The following is a 19623-nucleotide window of genomic DNA, read 5'->3' on the forward strand; positions in this document are numbered from 1 at the left end:
TATCTGTTCTTATCTGCTCTTCTAGAGAGGGATCCCAGAAAGCGATTGAAAGCCTGGGTTGAGTGGGGTTTGTCGAACAGTAGCCTCAGGACTTCCCGAGACTGGCATATTCCCATCCTGTCTTCTCTGTAAGGAAGATTCCTTCGTGCCTGTCAGCTGTGTCTCAGAACCCACAACAGATGAGAGCAGGTCCCCACCTGTGTGACCTCACACACAGGGGCCAGGCTTGTTTTTTTCCCTGGTTTCTGTTAAGAGTGAAACAATGTTGAACTAAACATTGAGAAGAGGGCCTGCAGGCATCTCAGACACAAGCCTGCATCAATCCTTCAGTGCATGATTAGAGACTTAATCCCCGCAGTGAGGAACCCAAGGGTAGGGTTGGTTTAAATTCTGTTGGTATAAATTCTAAATTATAAATTATAAATATGTTGGTTTAAATTCTCCATGCACTTTCCCGGGTGCAGTATTGAGGGAGAAGAGGGGGTCCCAGGGGCCTTCTGATTGGCTTTGCAGCCTTCGCTCATTTTAGTCTCACCAGCACTTCCGCATTCATTTACTTGCCTCAAGCAAGTCGAGCCCATTGAGTTTCTGTGTAGTAAATCCTGCTTTTGTGCTCTTCAGACTCAACTTTCACTTAAAGGTGAAAGTGATTCAGATTCACCTTTCACTTGAGCTGGTTAACTCTCATCTGAAGATTTTCCACTTCAGGGGCCAGAGATGAACATAGTAGGTAAAGCATTTGCCTTGCATGCAGCCAACCCTTGCACCCCAGATGGACTCCCAAGCACTGCCAGGAGTGATCCCTGAGCACAGAGCCAAGAATAAGCCCTGAGCATGGTAGACTGGCTCTCCCCAAATGTTTTTCCACTTTACAAATTTCATTCTTCAGACTTCCTTCATGGGGCTATTGCCTCTTAAAAACATTGTGTGGGGACTGGAGCAATAGGACAGAGGGTAGGGCATTTGCCTGGCATGCAGCCCACCCGGGTTCGATTCCCAGCATCCCATATGGTCCCCTGAGCACTGCCAGGAGTAATTTCTGAGTGCATGAGCCAGGAGTAACCCCTGTGCATTGCCAGGTGTGACCCAAAAAGAAAAAAAAAAGTATATTCTTTTAGAATAGTAAAATTAGTGATTGAATTAGGGTTCTAGATTGACTCCCTATGCTGCTCTGCCTAACATCTACCCACCTTCCTTACTCTAGTGGAAAAAAATACTAGATACTTAATTCACAAATGGGACTGTGCTACTCCTCTTCATCACCTAATATTTATTTTGCAGTGCTGCATGGAACTAGAGAAAACGCACCCAACGATCTAGGCAACTTCAGTACACGAAGCCAATAAATAAATAAATAAATAAATAAATAAATAAATAAAACTTATATAAAACATGGTTCCAAACCCAGATAAGCATTCTGGAGCGTTCTGGTCAATAATGCTGTGTGCCCCACGTTCTCGACGTGTGAATTTTGTGTGCAACATTTGACAGCGTGTGCCCCGTTACCAGCATCACAGTCGCTGCCGGGCACACACGCCCACACTCAATATTAGAAATGCCGTGGGCCCCGTGTTCGTAGCTTCCTTCACTGTTTTAATTAGATCCCTTCCCACAGAATATACTTTCCCGTTTACGTTGCTTACCTAAATAAAATCCCTTTAAAAAAATGCACGTAAAGCAGGTAAATGTGCAGTTGTGCTGCGCGGGTGGACGCGGGCTCCGCGGGAACCACCGCAGGGTCGAGCTAGCAGGCGGTTCCCCGGCCGGGCCGCGGGTGCGCGCCCGCACCTCGCCTGAGCCCGGGATGCGGGCGGGCGCGCGCGCGCTGCTGGTGCTTTACGGCGCCGGCGCGCGCCGTTTGCGACAGTGTGACGCCAGCCGGGATTTTGGCGGGAAAAGCGCTGGCCGGGGGCGGCTGCGGGAGGGCTCGGTGGCCGGCGCGCCCGCGGAGCCATGGCCGTGCCCTTCGTGGAGGACTGGGACCTGGTGCAGACGCTGGGAGAAGGCGCGTACGGCGAGTGAGTGCAGCCCCGCGGGGCCGGGTCCCTTCCCCGCCGCCCTCGGTCCCTCGCCCGCAGTGACCGCGCGGCCCCTTCTGCCGGCGGGGCTCGAACCTGTGCACCGCGGCTGCCCTGCTCGGCACTAGCCGCTCCCTCCTTCCCCTCCCCCCGTGTGGCCTCTAGCTCATGTCCTGGCGGGCCCCTTGGAGCCCGAGATGGCACCAGTGCCCCTGCCCGGAGGTCCTTAGGGCAGTGACCCCCCGACTGGAGGTGCGACGGGATGCGCGCTGGGGATGCCCCTGTGCGCAGGTGATGCAGGTGTGCAGACTGGCCCGTGGGTACCCCGTCCCGAGCGTGGGCGCGCTCGCCGCTGCAGGCGTCCCTAGGGAGGAGCAGGCTCTGCGGCTGCAATTAGTTCCCTGGGTTTCCCCCTTGCAGGAGAGAGGGGTCAAGGTCTGGGCGGGGCAGGTGGAAACTCTTGTGGGTTTTTTTTTTTTTTTAACGGAAGCGCAAACTCCCGATGTCCGGGATGTGAGGCTCCTCTCTTTCCCCTTTCAGAGTTCAGCTGGCTGTGAACCGAAGGACCGAGGAAGCCGTTGCGGTGAAGATTGTAGACATGAAGCGAGCCATAGACTGTCCGGAGAATATTAAGAAAGAGATCTGCATCAATAAAATGCTAAATCATGAGAATGTCGTGAAATTCTATGGCCACAGAAGAGAAGGCAACATCCAGTATCTTTTTCTGGAGTACTGTAGTGGGGGAGAGCTGTTTGATAGAATAGGTATGGAAAAAATTTAAGGCGCTTATTCTAAGAAAAGGTTTCTATGTTTGTGTTTTTAATCTTGGTCTGCTGAATGGTCATGGTCCATTTATAATTAAGCGATAGTGAAATTGGATATTTGGGGGGGGGTGTGGCTGCTTATGTGAACACAAAAAGCATATATAGAGTTACCAAAGAAAAAATTTCCAGGTTGCATAAGAGGCTTTGGAGTGTTTGCTGTTTCATAGAATTTAAGAATGATAAGCCAGGGGCTAGAGAGTAGGTAGGGTTGCTTGCCCTGCATGCGGCTAATTGTCCATCAGGGTTCAACCCTGGGCACCAGATACAGTCCCCCAAGCCACACAAGGAGTGATTTCCTGAGCACAGAGCCAGAAATAAGCCCTGGATTTGATCCAAATATAAACAAACAAACGAGATAAACTGTAATCTCATAGTAAAATAGTACAGTGTATGGTTTGCCTGTGCATTTTTTCCTTTGTAAGCATTTTAGTTTGAATGTTTATATTACCTACTTGAAGGCTAATGTCCTGCCACTTGTGACTTAAGAGTCCTCCCCATCCCCCAAAAGCTGATTATTAGAAACTTAAATATGCATCTCAGCGTAGAGCTGAGTGCAGAAGAAATGAAGAAGAGCAGGGAAAGGTTCAAGAAAACGTTATTGTTTGTTTTGGTTTTTAGGCCACACTGGTCTAAAAGGGGTTTCAGGACTTACACCAGGTTCTGCACTCAGGAATCCCTCTGTGGACCTTACATGGTACGGGGCACTGAACCTGGGTCTGCCTCATAAAGCACCCTACTCGCTTAACTGCTCCTCTGGCCCTGAGAACTTGAATAAAACTTGAAGGAGCTTACCAAGCCTTTGTGAGTCATGTATGACGTTTAAATCTATTTTTCCATACTTTGTAGTTTGTTTGCTATGGTTACACTATGAGTCAAGATTTAGGAGTAGTAAAAATTTTGGTGTAGCATTTAGAAGAAATTATGGGATGTTTTGGATATTATCAAATAAATCATAGTATAGAATAAGCAAGGGTTTTCATCTTTGTTCGTTTGTGTTTTACATTTTTCATTTGATGGTAGTACATTATTTTTGTGATGTATTCTGTCATGCTGTTGTTATCCTGTGATTAAATGTCTAGCATTGTACTTGAAAATTGTTTCACCATAAAACAGATAGGAAAAAGGAGTTATTAGGTATTATATGAGTTAGTGGGCTTTAGTTTTTCATTGTTATAAAAATCTTGTTTGCTAGATTACAGTCACAGTGTTTAATCTTAGATTCAGGAAATGTGGCTAATGTGTGATTATATTTACTTGGTTAATTTGCATTCGTAATTGTTTTAGAACCAGATATAGGCATGCCTGAACAAGATGCTCAGAGGTTCTTCCATCAGCTCATGGCAGGGGTGGTAGGTACAATTGTCTCTTATACTTACTGAAAGTTTTTATTTTGGGGGCTCCACTTGGCAGTGCTCGGGTTACTCCTGGCTCTGCACTCAGGAATTATTCAAGGTGGTGCTCAGGGGACCACGTGGGATGCCGGGGATTGGACCTCGGTCAACCGTGGGCAAGGCAAATGCCCTATTCACTGTACTCCAGTCCCACCTTGCAGAAAGTAATTATGAATGGAATGAGTAACCCAAATCTGGTATGCTTTCCTCTAGGTTTATCTGCATGGTATTGGAATAACTCACAGGGATATTAAGCCTGAAAATCTCTTATTGGATGAGAGGGGTAAGTTTAGTATTTTTACTCTGTTCTTGTGTTTTTATATTCAACTATACAAGGCAGTGTCACTACTATTTTTTATTATCATTAGTTTGTCTTTTTAGGTCAGGGTTTACTCTGGCTCTGCTCGGTACCACATGGGATGCCGGTGATCGAACCCGGGTCAGCCGCATGCAAGGCAAACACCTTTCCTGCTGTACTATCGCTCCAGTCCCTGTGTCATTACTATTGTATTGCTAAAATTTCAGGGTGGGAAAATCCAGGAAATTCTAGAGACCAGTAGAGTTGGACTTCAGAAGTCTGTCCTATTAGTTGTGGTGCGACAGGGATGTCTGATATAGACGCAGGCTCAGCTCTCCACATGAGTAACTAAGAGTTGCTATAAATAGCTCTCTGCTGCTCAAGAGAAGTTCTGTTAGAATGCCTGGGATCTTAGTGGCATTCTGTGTGTTCTTTTAACTCTGTGACCTGAATCAAGGTGCAAGTGGCATAGTTTTTTTGGTGGATGTTGTAAAAACCGGAAAAGATGGATCATAAAAAATTTTAGCGTTCAGAATCAACATTTAAAAAAAGTCAGCTGGACTGGAGTCCAGGAACGTGTTTTTTATGTAGCAACCCAGGTTCGGTCCCCATCACCACAGATGGTTCCGTGAGCACCACCAGGAGTGAACCCCAAGCACAGACCTAGAAGGAAGCCCTCAGCACTGAAAAACTGTAAACAGACAACGAGTCACTTGCATGAGACAGTATTTTTTGTATTTATTTTAGTGTTCTGTTTAATGAAATAGAAGACTAGTTACTGGCAGAGTAGATTTTCAAAAAAATGTATTGAAATGAATATAAACTTATTAGACCAGAGAGGTAGATCGGGTTTCATGAGTTATTTTCCAAACGGCAGAAAATCCAAAATTTAGATTGGACAGACCAACCAATTAAGTAACCAATATGTGGCATATCAGTCACCAGTGTGATTTGGTCGTTAGAAAACTAAGGCGATCTTACTTAGGATAAGAAATGTAGAAACAGAAACAGCCCAACTACCCATGTGAGGCCAGACCAGGAATTATGTAAAGGCGTGTAGACTATTGCAACACTTACTTTCTTTTTTGCTTTTTGTCTTTTTTGGGGGGTGGGGGAGGGGAGAACCACTTCTTGTGGTGCTCAGGTCCTACTCCTGCCTCTGCACTCAGGGATCACTCCTGGTGGGGTTTGGGGGACCCTATGGATCGCAAGTCTTCCCCATAAAAGCGCTCTACCTGCTGTCTCTCCAGCCCATACTACAGTGCTTTTATAGCAGAAAGACCACAACGGTGGAAGGGCTACAGATCATGTAAAATAAGATAACTGAAGGAATGCAGGGGAAACTTGTTCATTATTAAATACAGTCTTTCAGAATTTGTGGGGGAGAGGCCGGGGAGCTGGTTCAGGGGAGAGCTCATGCTTCATGTGTCGGGCCCTGGGTTCAGTCCTCTGCCACACAAACATACAATGAAGTAGAATATATGGGTAGACTCTGCAGAAGCTATTTGGGTAAGTACAAAGATCTCCCCTGACATACACACACCCCAGTTAATCTGTTGAAAGACTGAGTAGGTTGCCTTTGAATGTACTAAGTATAGAACTGAATTATCAGGAATGTTGTAAAAGGAATTTAAACATCGCCAGACTCACTAGATAAAGTACATCTAAAATCTTCTCTTACCGAGCTCTTTGGTAGTTTATACCCGCTAAGAAAACCAGTTGATATCCTTGATCATAGAAGAGTCTTTCCTAACTTTTTTGTTTCTTGCTTTTTGGGTCACACCTGGCAATGCACAGGGGTTACCTCTTGGCTTTGCACTCAGGAATTACTCCTGGCGATGCTCAGGGGACCATATGGGATGCTGGGAATTGAACTGGGTCGGCTGCGTGCAAGGCAAACGCCCTACCCGCTGTGCTATTGCTCCAGCCCCAGAGTCTTTCCTAACTCTTAAGATTAGCTTTGATTTCCTTGTGAAAGGGTTATGTGGTGGTCTCTATTTCCATGACCTTCACCAGAGTTACCTATTGTTGATCTTCAATTTTGCAGAGGTAGATGTTCACTAAGTGTTAGTTTAATTGAAAGTCCTTCCTCTGGGTGTTGAAGATGAGAAATTAGTGTAGAAGTTTGCTCTTCTGATGTGTATTTTATAGTTTCTCCTCCATTGATCAACCTCTTGACAAGTTCTGGATCTTGAGTTCTTGTGTAAACCACAAGAGCATGCCAGTTGGATTTGTTTGCTGCTGAGAAAGTCATGCCTGGTCTGTCGTTGGTGCTTCTGCATAACCTCACGACCTTCTTCCTAGCCTCCTCCATTGCCTCCACCTCACCTGAGACAGCATTTGGTGTATTCATGGTTCTCTTAAGCTAAGAGAAAGGTTAAGGTCATTTTCTAGTTGTAGTTAAATGAGGCTATCTCTTATTTTTTCCTTTCTGAAATTTCTTTTTAATCATCTCTCTTATGTTTTTCCAGTAAAGCCTAACTTCTTTAAGGATTTACAGAACATTTCTCTCATTTGGTGGAGGAAAATTGACACTCTTGATGGGATTAGTGTTGGAGCATTGTGTGCCCAGAGCTCTCAGTCATGCGGCGTAATTTTGTAAATCATGGTGCCTTAGTAAATTATAAAAAAAACGAGAAAAAGAAGAGATTTTTATCCATGTCATTTTTCTCCTTTGGTTTAGATAACCTCAAGATCTCTGACTTTGGCTTGGCAACAGTGTTTCGGCATAATAATCGGGAACGTTTATTGAATAAGATGTGCGGTACTTTACCTTATGTTGCTCCCGAACTTCTAAAAAGGAAAGAATTTCATGCAGAACCAGTGGATGTTTGGTCCTGTGGAATAGTACTTACAGCCATGTTGGCTGGAGGTAAGAGTTGCTTAATAATGGTTAAACTCTACACGGAAAATCAGATTTGTTTTGCCAAAATAAGGGAATTCATGTTTGTGTATGATATAAATATAAGAACAACAAAGAGTTTAATCCGGATTAATTACTTGTTTGTTTGTGGGTTTTGGGGTCTTCCCTGCAGTCCTGGGGTCACACCCTTCCCCTCCCACATGCAGAACAACACACAAGCCATTTGATTGGTTTTTTTTTTTTTTTTTTGGCTTTTTGGGTCACACCTGGCAATGCTCAGGGGTTACTCTTGGCTCTGCACTCAGGAAGTACTCCTGGAGGTGCTGGGGGACCACATGGGATGCCGGGGATTGAACCTGGGTCAAGGGTTGATTTGAACCTGGGTCAGCTGCATGCAAGGCAAACGCCCTACCCCACCCACTCTGGCCCACACAAACCATTTGAGCTTCTTGGTTTCTGAAGGGTTTTTGTTTGTTAAAAACTGTGTCTTGCCGGGACTAGAGAGGTAGTACAGGTGTTAAGGCACTTGCCTTATATTCCTGCTTCAAGTCCCAGCACTGCCAGGAATACGGAGCTGAGGTAGTCCTTGAGTATCACTTGGGTGTGCCTCGCCCCCTCCCCCCAAAAAAATAAAAACAGAATGAAAGAATGCATATTGCTGACTCAGTGCATGCATTGCAGGCGGCCTGGGCCTGGATTCAATCTCCAGCACCCTGAGGTCTCCTGAGCACTGAACCAATAGTAGTTCTTTCTTCAGCACCTCCAGGAATGCTGCACTCCCATCCCCCAATAACAAATAGATAATGAATAAAGGTGCTGTTGCTAGTAACTGAAGTATAGAAGCTATTTCTTTTAATATTTGTTTATACACATTTATATATCTATAAATGGTGGTTTATATGTGCCTCAGATTTCTGGAGCCCTGCAATAGTCAGTCCAGTGGCTGAGGTGCATGGCTAGTGTATGCAACACCTGGTCCTCGGAGCGTTGTCAGGTAGAGCCCAGGAGGTCCCCACATCGCTGGAGCGGCCAGGGTACTCCTGGCACCGGTGGGACCAGGCAGCATGCATCCTCCTTGCTTGCATCAAGTTGCTTGGATGAGAGTAGCTGGGAGGCCCCCAGTCCTCCTGAGCACCCCTGGGGAGCTCCCAGTGCCCCAGTTTTATTTCCTCCCCCCTGCAAGTTGACATTCTTAATTTGAAGAATATTAAGGTAATTTGGAGGAAATTAAATCAATTTGTATTGTTTCCCCCCCCTTACCGTGATTTCTATATAGTGTCACTGTCAAGGCTCAAAAACCCCTAACTTAACTTTTTTTTTTCCCCTCAGAATTGCCATGGGACCAGCCCAGTGATAGTTGTCAGGAATATTCTGACTGGAAAGAAAAAAAAACGTACCTCAACCCTTGGAAAAAGATCGATTCTGCTCCTCTAGGTAAACTGGGTTATCTGTTTTGGCAGACATCATACTCGCAGTTGTAATACCTGCACGCAGTTGGTTACGGGGCGCTCGGGGTCCCAGAGGGCAGTGCCATCTGGGTCATCCTTTGTACCAGGGTGGTGCTGGGATGTGAATTTGCAGCCTCATGCCTAAAGACAGCTGCTATGGCTGCCAGCTGTCTGGAATGTGGGACCCTGCAGTCTAAGTCACTTCTTTGGGTATTTTGACCCCTGCTTCTAATACTTTGTTATTAAGGTATGTTACATTTGCATGTTCCGAAGTTGTTACATGTTATGTTTTCCTAGAATGGGAAGTTGCACTAGACTTGCTATTTTGTAACCTATTATGTTGCTTTGTTCACAATTTTTTGGTAAGGGTTTTGTTTATTTGGTGAGGAGAGGGCTTGCTATGCCACTTCCACCTCCCAGCAGGACTCAGGGGCTCCTTCTGGCTCTGAACACAAGGGGTCATTCTTGGGAGTGGATAGCCATGCTGGGGGCTGGGGGGGTGACACTTGCTCAGGGACTATATGCAGTGCTGGGGGTCAAACTGGGTGGGCTGCACCCAGGGCAGGCGTCTTGCTGTCTCTGCTGTCAGCCCCGTGCACATGCTTTCATGGCTGTGAGTGGGTCTGCATCATTGTTTTTAAAGGTTGTCTTGGTACCTGTTTTGTGGATATGCCTGACCTATAGTTAAGTATACTTAACCAGTTCTTGATGCTGCAGATTTAAATTTTGAAGATCTTTTCGCTTTAAGATGATCTAGCACTCATCTTAACTTGTGTATAACTGAATCTTTGTACACATGTTAAGTAAGAAGTTGTTTAAAGGGTGTCATGTATGGCAGAGGCGGGCCCACTGTGGGCCAGGCTAGAGCGACTGGAGTGGTCAGGCGGGCAGTACCAGACTTGGGGCTGGCATCTGCTCGGCATATTCTTCCTCGTGGGTTTTAAATCATTTTTAAATGAGACTTTTAAGTTTTAAAAGTATTTGATCTTGTAGGCTTGGAAAATTTGTATTCATAGTTATAAAATCGGTTTTAAATTTAATAACAATGATGTTATATGTCCTCAATATGATAGTTTTTTTTTTATTTTTGTGGATTGTCTATTTTGCTCATTTTTGGCATAGAGCATTTCTTATTACTTTGTATAATTTCTAAAGTTTTTTTCCTTTTGTTTCTTTCTAATATTTAATGTCATCTTTGCATTTTTTTTAAGACCATACCATTTATTTTTATTGTTAATGCTATTTGGACATAGAGAAGTTTTACATTTCTTTTTGTTCAAATCTATTCTCCTTTGTTGTTTCTGCATATATTGTCATATTAGGAAGGGGTCTTTGCTACTTTATTAAAGAATTCCCATAGAGGTCCCCTGAGCACCGCCAAGGGTGATTCCTGAGTGAATGAGCCAGGAGTAACCTCTGTGCATTGCTGGGTGTGACCCAAAAAGCAAAAAAAGAAAAAAAAAAAGAATTCCCATAGAAATTTTAGAGTTCTGTCGTTTTTGGTTTTTTTTTTTTTTTTAGGAGAAAACTCCCAGTATTTTCATTTGTGTTTTTATGGCTTTGCTTTGTCTGTGTAGTTGTTTTTTTGGTGTTTTTTTTTTTGTTTGTTTGTTTTTTGCTTTTTGGGTCACACCCAGCGATGCACAGGCTCTGTGCATCCTGGCTCTGTGCTCAGGAATTTCTCCTGGTGGTGCTCAGGGACCATATGGGATGCTGGGAATCTAACCTGGGGTCAGCTGTGTGCAAGACAAACGCCCTACCCGCTGTGCTATTGTTCCAGCCCCTGTTTGTTTTTTGCTTTTTGGGTCACACCCAGCGATGCTCAAGGGTTACTTCTGTCTCTGCACTCAGGAATTACTCCTTGCTGTGCTTGGGGGACCACATGGGATACCGGGAATTGAACCCAGCCTGTCATGTGCAAGGCAAACAGCCTACCCCCTCCAGCCCCTGTCTGCGTTTTTTTGTGGGGAAGGGTTCTTGGATCCATACTCCGCTTTACTCAGGGCTGACACTGGCTGAGCTCAGGGATCACTCCTATGGGTTCAGGGGATCGTATGTGGTGCTGGGATTGAACTCAGGGCAGTCACGTGCATGTCAAGAACCTTGTTCTCGAAACTATTTTGCTGACTGTAATAACTTTTACATTTAATGTTTGGTCCACTAGAAACAAATTAGTTTGGGGGGCTGGAGAGATAGAGAGGTCTGGCTGCGGGCACCAGGGTTGGAATCCTAGTTCTGCACATGGTCTTTTGAGCACAGAGACAAATGTCACCTCTGATCATAGAGCTCGGGAGCCAAATGTGCCTCCCCCAAATAGAAATTGGTTTTGTTATCACGAGATGTTAATTATTTATCAAGATAAGAAGATACTTCAGGACATGGTTGTTGTTTATATTATTTCTTTAAAAGTTTTTTGCTTTTTTGGGTCACACCCGGCAATGCACAGGGGTTACTCCTGGCTCTGCACTCAGGAATTACTCCTGGCGGTGCTCAGGGGACCATATAGGATGCTGGGATTCGAACCCGGGTTGGCCGCATGCAAGGCAAACACCCTACCTGCTGTGCTATTGCTCTAGCCCCGGTAGGGAGTATTTTTAAAAAATTACTGCAGGGGCTGGGGATATAACTCAAAGATACAGACTCCAGATTCAATCCTCAGCACCCCTCACCTACCCACCAGCCACCACCATCATCAAAGAAAGGTAACTGGAAAATAAATTCTCCTAGTAAGATTGTGAATGAGGACTTACTATGATATATTAGAACCATGAAGTTTGACATTCAGAAGGGACAAGGGTGTTTTGCATCTTTCTTGTTAATGTCATGTTTGAAGGCTTTGGGGACGCACAACCAAGACGAATATTCTTGGACAGTAACAAAGAATCGTTGTATGACACGTTAAAGACATGGAGGCAGTGACTGGGTAGCTTTATTCTTTCTCTTCCCCAGAAATGTTTGGACTGAAGGAGCCAAGTAAAGCTCCAAGTAAAGCACACACTATAGACTGTCCTTCTCTGCACGATTCTTTTGTTAATGTTGTCTTAATGTTTGTCTTCAGCCCTGCTGCATAAAATCCTAGTAGAGAATCCATCAGTAAGGATCACTATCCCAGACATCAAAAAAGACCGATGGTATAACAAGCCACTCAAGAAAGGTAATATCCTTAAAATACAAAGGTGTTTTTTTTTTTTTCTGTGAAATGGAAAGTGGTTTTATACACTAAGTAATTTGGTACTGGAGAGTGTCTTAGGAATTTAGCAAGAGTGACGAGTTTTGAATTAACCATTTGGAGAAAAGCAATAGAAAAACAGGACTGAGGGTCTGGGTGAGGCCAGTGGCTTTTATAAGACCTTTCCTGGTCTAATGATAACTCTTGGTAAAGCTTTTCTGGAGGACCCAAGAGTGCTGTAGAATGTTCATTCTCGAATGTCTGTTTCATCCTTTGGCTGGACCTCTCCCTTTGAGACCGGTGTCCTGCTACCATTAAGTGGTACCATTCAAACTAAAGCCTTAGTATCAACATTCTTACTACTAGTCAGTTTTATGAAATGTGTAACTTGAAAAGTGAGTGTGAGTTTTCACTCCATTTCTTGTGAGAACCATGCTGGGAAGAGCCATGGTTTGTCTTCAAGGCATTTTGTTTCCATATGCTTTTATGCTTCAAGTTGCCAGTTGGGTTGATCTAAAAGGTATATACGCAGAATACCTGAAAGTATTGGTATTTATCTTTTCTTTTCCAGGGGCAAAGAGGCCCCGAGTCACTTCGGGTGGTGTATCGGAGTCTCCTGGCGGGCTCTCGAAGCATATTCACTCCAGTTTGGACTTCTCTCCATCAAACGGTGCTCCCAGGTGAGATTGGTTCGTCAAGATCAGCCAGGTGTTCCATATACTATTCCTTGTGGAACTAGCTTCTGAATGATTAATATTGTTTTTATTATTATGTAGTTTCACATTACATAATTTTGACTTTAATCTGTGTGAAAGTGATGGTGTGATTTAAGGAAAACCTGGTAGATTTTATCTAAAGATACGCTTTTCCTGTACGTTGATGCCTCAGTGAAGAAAATGTGAAGTACTCCAGTTCCCAGCCAGAACCACGGACAGGCCTTTCCTTATGGGACTCCAGCCCCTCCTACATCGATAAACTGGTCCAAGGAATCAGCTTTTCCCAGCCCACATGTCCTGACCACATGCTGCTGAATAGCCAATTACTGGGCACCCCAGGATCTTCACAGGTAAGCTAGTTTGGTCTTTCAAATACTTAAAGCCCTTTTAACTAACTAACTAACTAACTAATTAATTAATTAATTAATTAAATTGCTGGGTGCGGGGGCTACCTGGGCTACATAGAGGGCTTACTTCTGGCTCTGTGCTCAGGTGATCTTGGGGGACCATATGTGGTTTCGTGGATTGAATATGGGTCGGCTCTAGGCCCTAACGTGTTCTTTAAAGGTATAAATCTTGGAAGTCTTTGGTGAGGAAGAGAGAATTAGAGGAGGCCTTCACATAAAGGAATTTTCAGACAATAGCTGTGCTGTAACTGCTTTAGGTGAAAAGCGTTTTATTCAGCTTTCCTCTTCTTTGCTCTATAGAACCCCTGGCAGCGTCTGGTGAAAAGAATGACTCGATTCTTTACCAAATTGGATGCAGATAAATCTTACCAGTGCCTGAAAGAGACTTGTGAGAAATTGGGTTACCAGTGGAAGAAGAGTTGTATGAATCAGGTATGCTTTGTTGATAGGTTTTTGACTGGGGGTGGCCCCCAAGATAGGGCAGGGGCCACGCCTGGCGATGCTTGGCTAGGTAGGTGGGCCTGCTGCCACACACCCCCACCCATATGCCACTAACCTCAGGTTATAGTTCATTTTTAAAAAGAGTTTTCTATGCCTCACATTTGCTTAATCTCATTTTTTTTGGCCTTAGGTAACTGTATCAACAACGGATAGGAGAAACAATAAACTGATATTCAAAGTGAATTTGGTAGAAATGGATGAGAAGATCTTAGTTGATTTCCGGCTCTCTAAGGTATGTAGAACAGTGGATTTTTTGGTTTTAGTTTGGTTTTGGGGCCACACCCAGCTGTGCTCAGGGCTGACTCCTGGCTCTGCCCTCAGAGATCACTCCTGGTAGCTCTGGGGACCATATGGGATGCCCGGGATGGAACCTGGGTTGGTAGTGCCTTACCCACTCTGACCCCCAGTGATATTTTTTCTTTGTTTTTGCCTTTGTTAAAGAGAAGTTTTTAAAAATATAAAAAGGTATAAAGGAGAAAATAGTCAAGCTTAATCTTAACATCTGAAGAGAACAGATTTGCTTTTTATCTATTTCATTATGATAGTCTTAATTTGTAAATACTCTTGTATGAAGATTCTCTTTGGAGTGGGAGGGCCCATACCTAGTGGTACTCTGGGGCTACTTTCTCCTGGAGGTGCAGAGAATTTTTGTGTTTGTATATGCAACATCTATATACATGTATATACAAATATCTGTATACAAAAGTAATGTAGCTTAATTTTTTAATTTTATTTTTGAGGAGGGTCAGTTGTATTTTTTTTTTTTAATTTTTGTTTTTTGGGCCATGCCTGGAGATGCTCAGGGGTTCTTCCTGGTTCTGCATTCGGAAACCACTATTAGGACTATATGGGATGCTGGGGATCAAACCCAGGTCAGCCACATGCAAGGCAAGCATCCTACTTGCTGTAACTTAATTTTTAAAAACTTAGTCTTATGAGGACTGGAGCAATAACACAGCGGGTAAGGCGTTTGCCTTGTACGCGGCCAACCTGGGTTTAATTCCTCCATCCTTCTTGGAGAGCCCGGCAAGCTATCGAGAGTATCCTGCCTGCTTGGCAGAGCCTGGCAAGCTACCCATGGTATATTCGATATGCCAAAAACAGTAACAACTGGTCTTACAATGGAGACATTACTGGTGCCCACTTGAGCAAATTGATGAACAACAGGATGACAGTGCTATAGTTCTAGTCTTCTTCTTTTTTTTTTTTTTAACTTTTTGGGTCACACCCGGCGATCGATGCACAGGGGTTTCTCCTGGCTCTGCACTCAGGAATTACTCCTGGCGGTGCTCAGGAGACCATACGGGATGCTGGGAATCGAACCCGGGTCGGCCGCGTGCAAGCCCTACCTGCTGTGCTATAGGTCCAGCCCCCTACAGTTCTAGTCTTCTAAAGCATATTTTTGGTGACAGTTTCCTTGTAAAAGTGTTTTTTTTTTTTTAAGTATAAGTAAGTCACAAATTAAAAAATTTAAATGATTGTAAATTAAGACAGTAAAATCAGTTTAGAGCTGGGTCCAAAGATTGGAAGAGTAATTCACGTTCCATATTGTGGATTATACTATAGAACTGTTGTCCAGATGCTGGATCAGATTGTTAAGATCCTGATGGAATGCAGTCTTTGTGTTTTTGTTGTTGTTATTGTAGTTTTGGGGCCACATCCAGAGATGCTCAGGGCTTACTCCTGGCTCTGCACTCAGGAGTTGCTCCTGGCAGTGCTTGGGGGACCATGTGGGATGCCAGGATTGAACCTGGGTCGGCCACCCATGCAAGGCAAACTGCTCTACATGCTGTACTATTGCTCTGTCCCCAGAATGCAGTCTTATCACTGCACCACTAGGCTTAGTATTACAGTATATTATTTGTTTGCTTTTGTTTGGGCCGCACCTGGCAATGCTCAGGACTTTTGAGTATTGGCTCTGTGCTCAGGGATCACTCCTGGTGGTGCTTGGGGAACCATCTGGGGTGTCAGGGATCAAACCTGGGTTGGGTGCGTGCAAGACAAGCTCCCTGGTCACTGTACTATCACCAGTACTGTACTTTGGCTTAAGCATAGCTGTGTAGTTAAAACCCCCTAATTCCTTTGGCTTTGTTTTGGGGTTACACCCAGCTGTGCTTGGGGGTTAGGTATTGCTGGGATGAACCGCCTAGCTGCGTACCAGTCTTACCTGCAGTCTTACTCTCTGCAGTGGTTTAGCTTTCTCCCAAAGGCAGATAGAGATGTTTGAAACAGGCTCTGAGCCCAGTGTGGTGGGGAGAGTGGTGGACTCAGACTCCGGTCAGAACTATTTTATACGGTCATTTCTTCAGGGATGCTTGTTTCAATTTGTTGCTAAAGATTGGTTTGCTTTTATGGCATAGGTTTTGTTTTGTTTTGTTTTTACATTATTTTTTGATGTTGCTTCTTATATAGGGTGATGGATTGGAATTCAAGAGACATTTCCTGAAGATTAAAGGGAAGCTGAGTGATGTGATCAGCAGCCAGAAAGTTTGGCTTCCTGCCACGTGATGGAGCCCTGGGCTCCGGGATCTCCTGGTGAATATGGTGCTGCTATGTTGACATGACTCTTCCTAGAGAAGATTCTCCTTGGCTGGGTAGTCGCTGCAGAGTCCCCTCCCCTTGTTAACCGAACACGTTCCAGTCTTGATGTACGTCCTGTGTAAAGTGATACCTACATCTTCACTCTAAGTAGAACTTTGGGGAAGGGACGAATAGAATTCATCAGATACCTCTTCGTCCAGTGTCTAAACTTGAGATCCACCAGATAGAAACCAAGCTTTCGGGGCACGGGAACTCACCAGTGTTTCTACTAATATTATGGAATATGATAGATATAGCCTTGTCCTATTTTTACTGACCTATTGGTGTCATCAAATGGATGAATTTAAAAAGACAATCCTTGTGCGTTTGGGATGTTAGGTTCATTAGTCTCTGATGTGAAGCCAACTTTGAAAAACATAGCCTTGGATTTTATACTGACAACTTCAAAGGGGCAGTGACCAGGTATTTAAACACTGTTTTTGAATGACAGCTATTAATTAAAATTGCAGGTGAATATGTTTTTTCTAGTGTAGTTAATTACAAAATGCTGCTTGGTCTTTGAGTAGAAGTTGAGCATATAAGAGCTAGTGCTTAACTACCTTTTTTTCTAATACTACTGTTGCACAAGTATAATATTTTTCTATATCCTACCTTCACAGCCATATTTTAATTTTTTATTGCAGAAATAAATTCTGTTTTGAAAATGAATAGTTAATTCTGTGAACTTATTGATGACTAAGCTCTTAGGTGATAAGGAAAGAGGGAGAAGAAGGCTATAAAAGAAATAAATCTGATTACTGATTCTTCTTCTTACTAGATATATAAAGATGTTCTTTGTGTAAAGTTTTATTAACTTTTGGATATGTTGGCTTGGATTTCTGTATTCCTTTTGGTAGTTCATAAAATTACCTTCTTTGAAGCCAAGAACATACAAAATTTTATGGTTCAAGTTGATTGTATATCAGTGCTTACAGGTAAAATTGTTACCAAAGAGTAGGCAAAGGAGGAATAGGTTTCAACTAATAGGCAGCCCCTAAGAGTAGATTCGGTAAATTGCCAACCAGGAAAGAAATGTTCTTGAGCGTTGTCAGCCAGCCACTACGTTAGCACAGGCTCTAATCTCTTCAGTGAGCTTCAGACACCGAGAGCTGCAGCCTTCCTGCTTCCTCCACAAGGCCACTGGACATGATGACCAGAAACGGCTTTGACCTGTGACCTTCAGCCTCTTCCTCCCTCACTTCCATCATCTCAATAACTGTTATGTCAAGCTCCAGTTTCTGAAGCCCAAACTCTAGGAATCATCGTTGAAGTGATTAACAGTCTACTGTCAAGCCACGAATCCTCTCCCGTCCGCCCAGTACATTAGAAACGTCCCCTCCTTGTGCTGGGACAACACTGCGCTAGGCAGAGGCACCGTGACCCATGTGTGGGCCGAGGCCTCTCTCGTTCAGATGGGCAGTTGGAATGATGCTCTGACATGTGAGCCAGGTGCCCGCCCTGCTGTCTGTCCTCATGACTTTTCATCACTCTGAATCGGGTGTCCTTGTGTTGGCCGTTCCAATCTCCAGAACACTAGTCCTCGCTGTTCCTGAAACTTGTGCTTCCCTTTCTGTCTTTGCCTCTGTGTCACCTTCTCTGGAAAATCATTACTTGGCTTACCTAAAATCACACCCTTCTGTCACTCTTTCCTTTCTTTTTCTTTTCCTTCTTTTTTTTTTCGGCTTTTGGGTCATACCCAGCAATGCTCAGGGGTTCCTCCTGGCTCTGCACTCCAGAATCACTCCTGGCGGTGCTTGGGGGATCCTATGGGATGCCGGGGATTGAACCTGGGTTGGCCACGTGCAGGACAAACGCCCTACCCACTGTACTAACGCTCCACCCCAGCCCCTTTATTTTTCATAACACTTATATTGAATCTAATTTTGAGATAATTTAATGTCCATATGTCTGTTTTCCCCGTTGGTTTATATATTACGTCAGCTTCTTTGGGTCCAGAACTTGATCTATCCTGTTCAGTTCTGTGTGTCCCCCACCCATCCACCCTCACCTCAGAGCCTCACACAGCACCTAGAATGTTACAGTATTTAGTAAATAGACTCAGTGCATCTGGTCTGTCAAAATACAGCTGGGAGCTCAGCACCTCTCTTGGGTTTTTTTTTTGGGTTTTTTTTGTTTTGTTTTGTTTTTTTTGCTGTCACCTGAATTTAAGCTCCATCTCTCTCCCGGGTGTCTATTATTAAATCTGTTTTCCCACTTCAACTCTTGCCGTTTTCCAGCCTGTCTTTTCCCTCGGGCTTTTCATAGTCCTGAGCCACCATTCTAGTCTTTAAAGGTTAAATAGTGCTCACCCTCCTGTACTCAGAAACTTCCAGCAACCTGGCATCGCAGGTGGTCCCCCAGCTCTCCAGTAAGTGAGCCCTGAGCACAGAGCCAGGTGGAGCAGTGCTGGGTGTGGCCCAAACACCCCTACACCTCTTCCCCCAAAACAGAACACCTCCGGTGACTTCTAGTGACCAAGACTGGATCTGAACTCTTCACTCTGACTTGACTCTGTCCCTCCAAACGCCTGTCCTCTTGGCTCACTGTAACGCCGGCTGCGAGGCCTTTGTCCGCTGCATCCGCTGTCCGGGGCTTCCCCTTCCAGGGCCTTTGTGTTGGTGTGTCTCAGCGGAAACCCCTTTAGGACTTTGTGTCATGGATCTAGCTCCCCCCCCCCCCCCCCCGAACCTGAGCCCAAACGTCCCTGTTAAGCCCAATTATTACCAATCATGTAATAGTTTCTTCCAGAAGTGATCACCACCTGAAATTATTTATTTATTGTCTGTCTCCCCATGAAAATGTATGTAAACTTAGATTTTGTATCCATGTCGACCTTGTGTGTTTTGTATATTGAACATCCTGGCAAGTAGTTAAGTGCTCAATAAATGTATGTCGAATAATGAGTGTTGAAGAAATGAATGAAATATTTGGTAGGGGAAATACCGCTGTGTCAGGGGCAGGTGAAGAGAGAGTAAACAAGGTCAGCTGCGGAATATGTGTCTCCCGGTGGGAAAAATCTGATTCAAGTTAGGACAGACAAAGCCTGGTTAGTTACACGGAAACTGAACTGCCTCTGCATGAAGAAGGCTGATCACAACTGTTTTAGCATTGGTGGGTCTTTTATGTGGGTGTGGGTGTGGGTGTGGGTGTGGGTGGTGGTGGTGGGACTCCCAAGCAGTGCTTAGGAGACGCCGGGTCCCACTGGGGCAGGGGTTCAATGCAGGGGCCCAAGTATGTGATGCTACTCAGGTGGCACTGGGGATCCTCGGACCACCCTGGCGGTGCTGGGAACCTCCAAGCCCACACCCAAGAGTGTCAGCAACCTCCATGACCACATGTGCTCATGGCCATTTGGTGTTCGGAATCAAACTCAGGTCAGTGGCGTACAAGGCGTGATACACTGTACTA

At 44.6% G+C, this 19623-nt stretch overlaps 1 protein-coding gene across 1 annotated transcript; it reads left to right on the forward strand.

Annotated features, from left to right (window-relative positions):
* Positions 1–1896: 1896 nt before the first annotated feature.
* CHEK1 (checkpoint kinase 1) lies at positions 1897–19184 on the forward strand. Its single transcript, XM_004604790.3, has 12 exons — positions 1897–2018; positions 2559–2782; positions 4127–4191; positions 4447–4516; positions 7215–7403; positions 8724–8828; positions 11901–11996; positions 12583–12691; positions 12900–13077; positions 13435–13566; positions 13766–13867; positions 16048–19184. The coding sequence occupies exons 1-12, from the start codon at positions 1954–1956 to the stop codon at positions 16141–16143; spliced, it is 1431 nt and encodes a 476-aa protein (XP_004604847.1). The 5' UTR covers positions 1897–1953; the 3' UTR covers positions 16144–19184.
* The last annotated feature ends 439 nt before the right edge of the window (positions 19185–19623 follow it).

This window comes from Sorex araneus, chromosome 3 (genome assembly GCF_027595985.1).
Source record: "Sorex araneus isolate mSorAra2 chromosome 3, mSorAra2.pri, whole genome shotgun sequence".
NCBI classification, from domain to species: domain Eukaryota; kingdom Metazoa; phylum Chordata; class Mammalia; order Eulipotyphla; family Soricidae; genus Sorex; species Sorex araneus.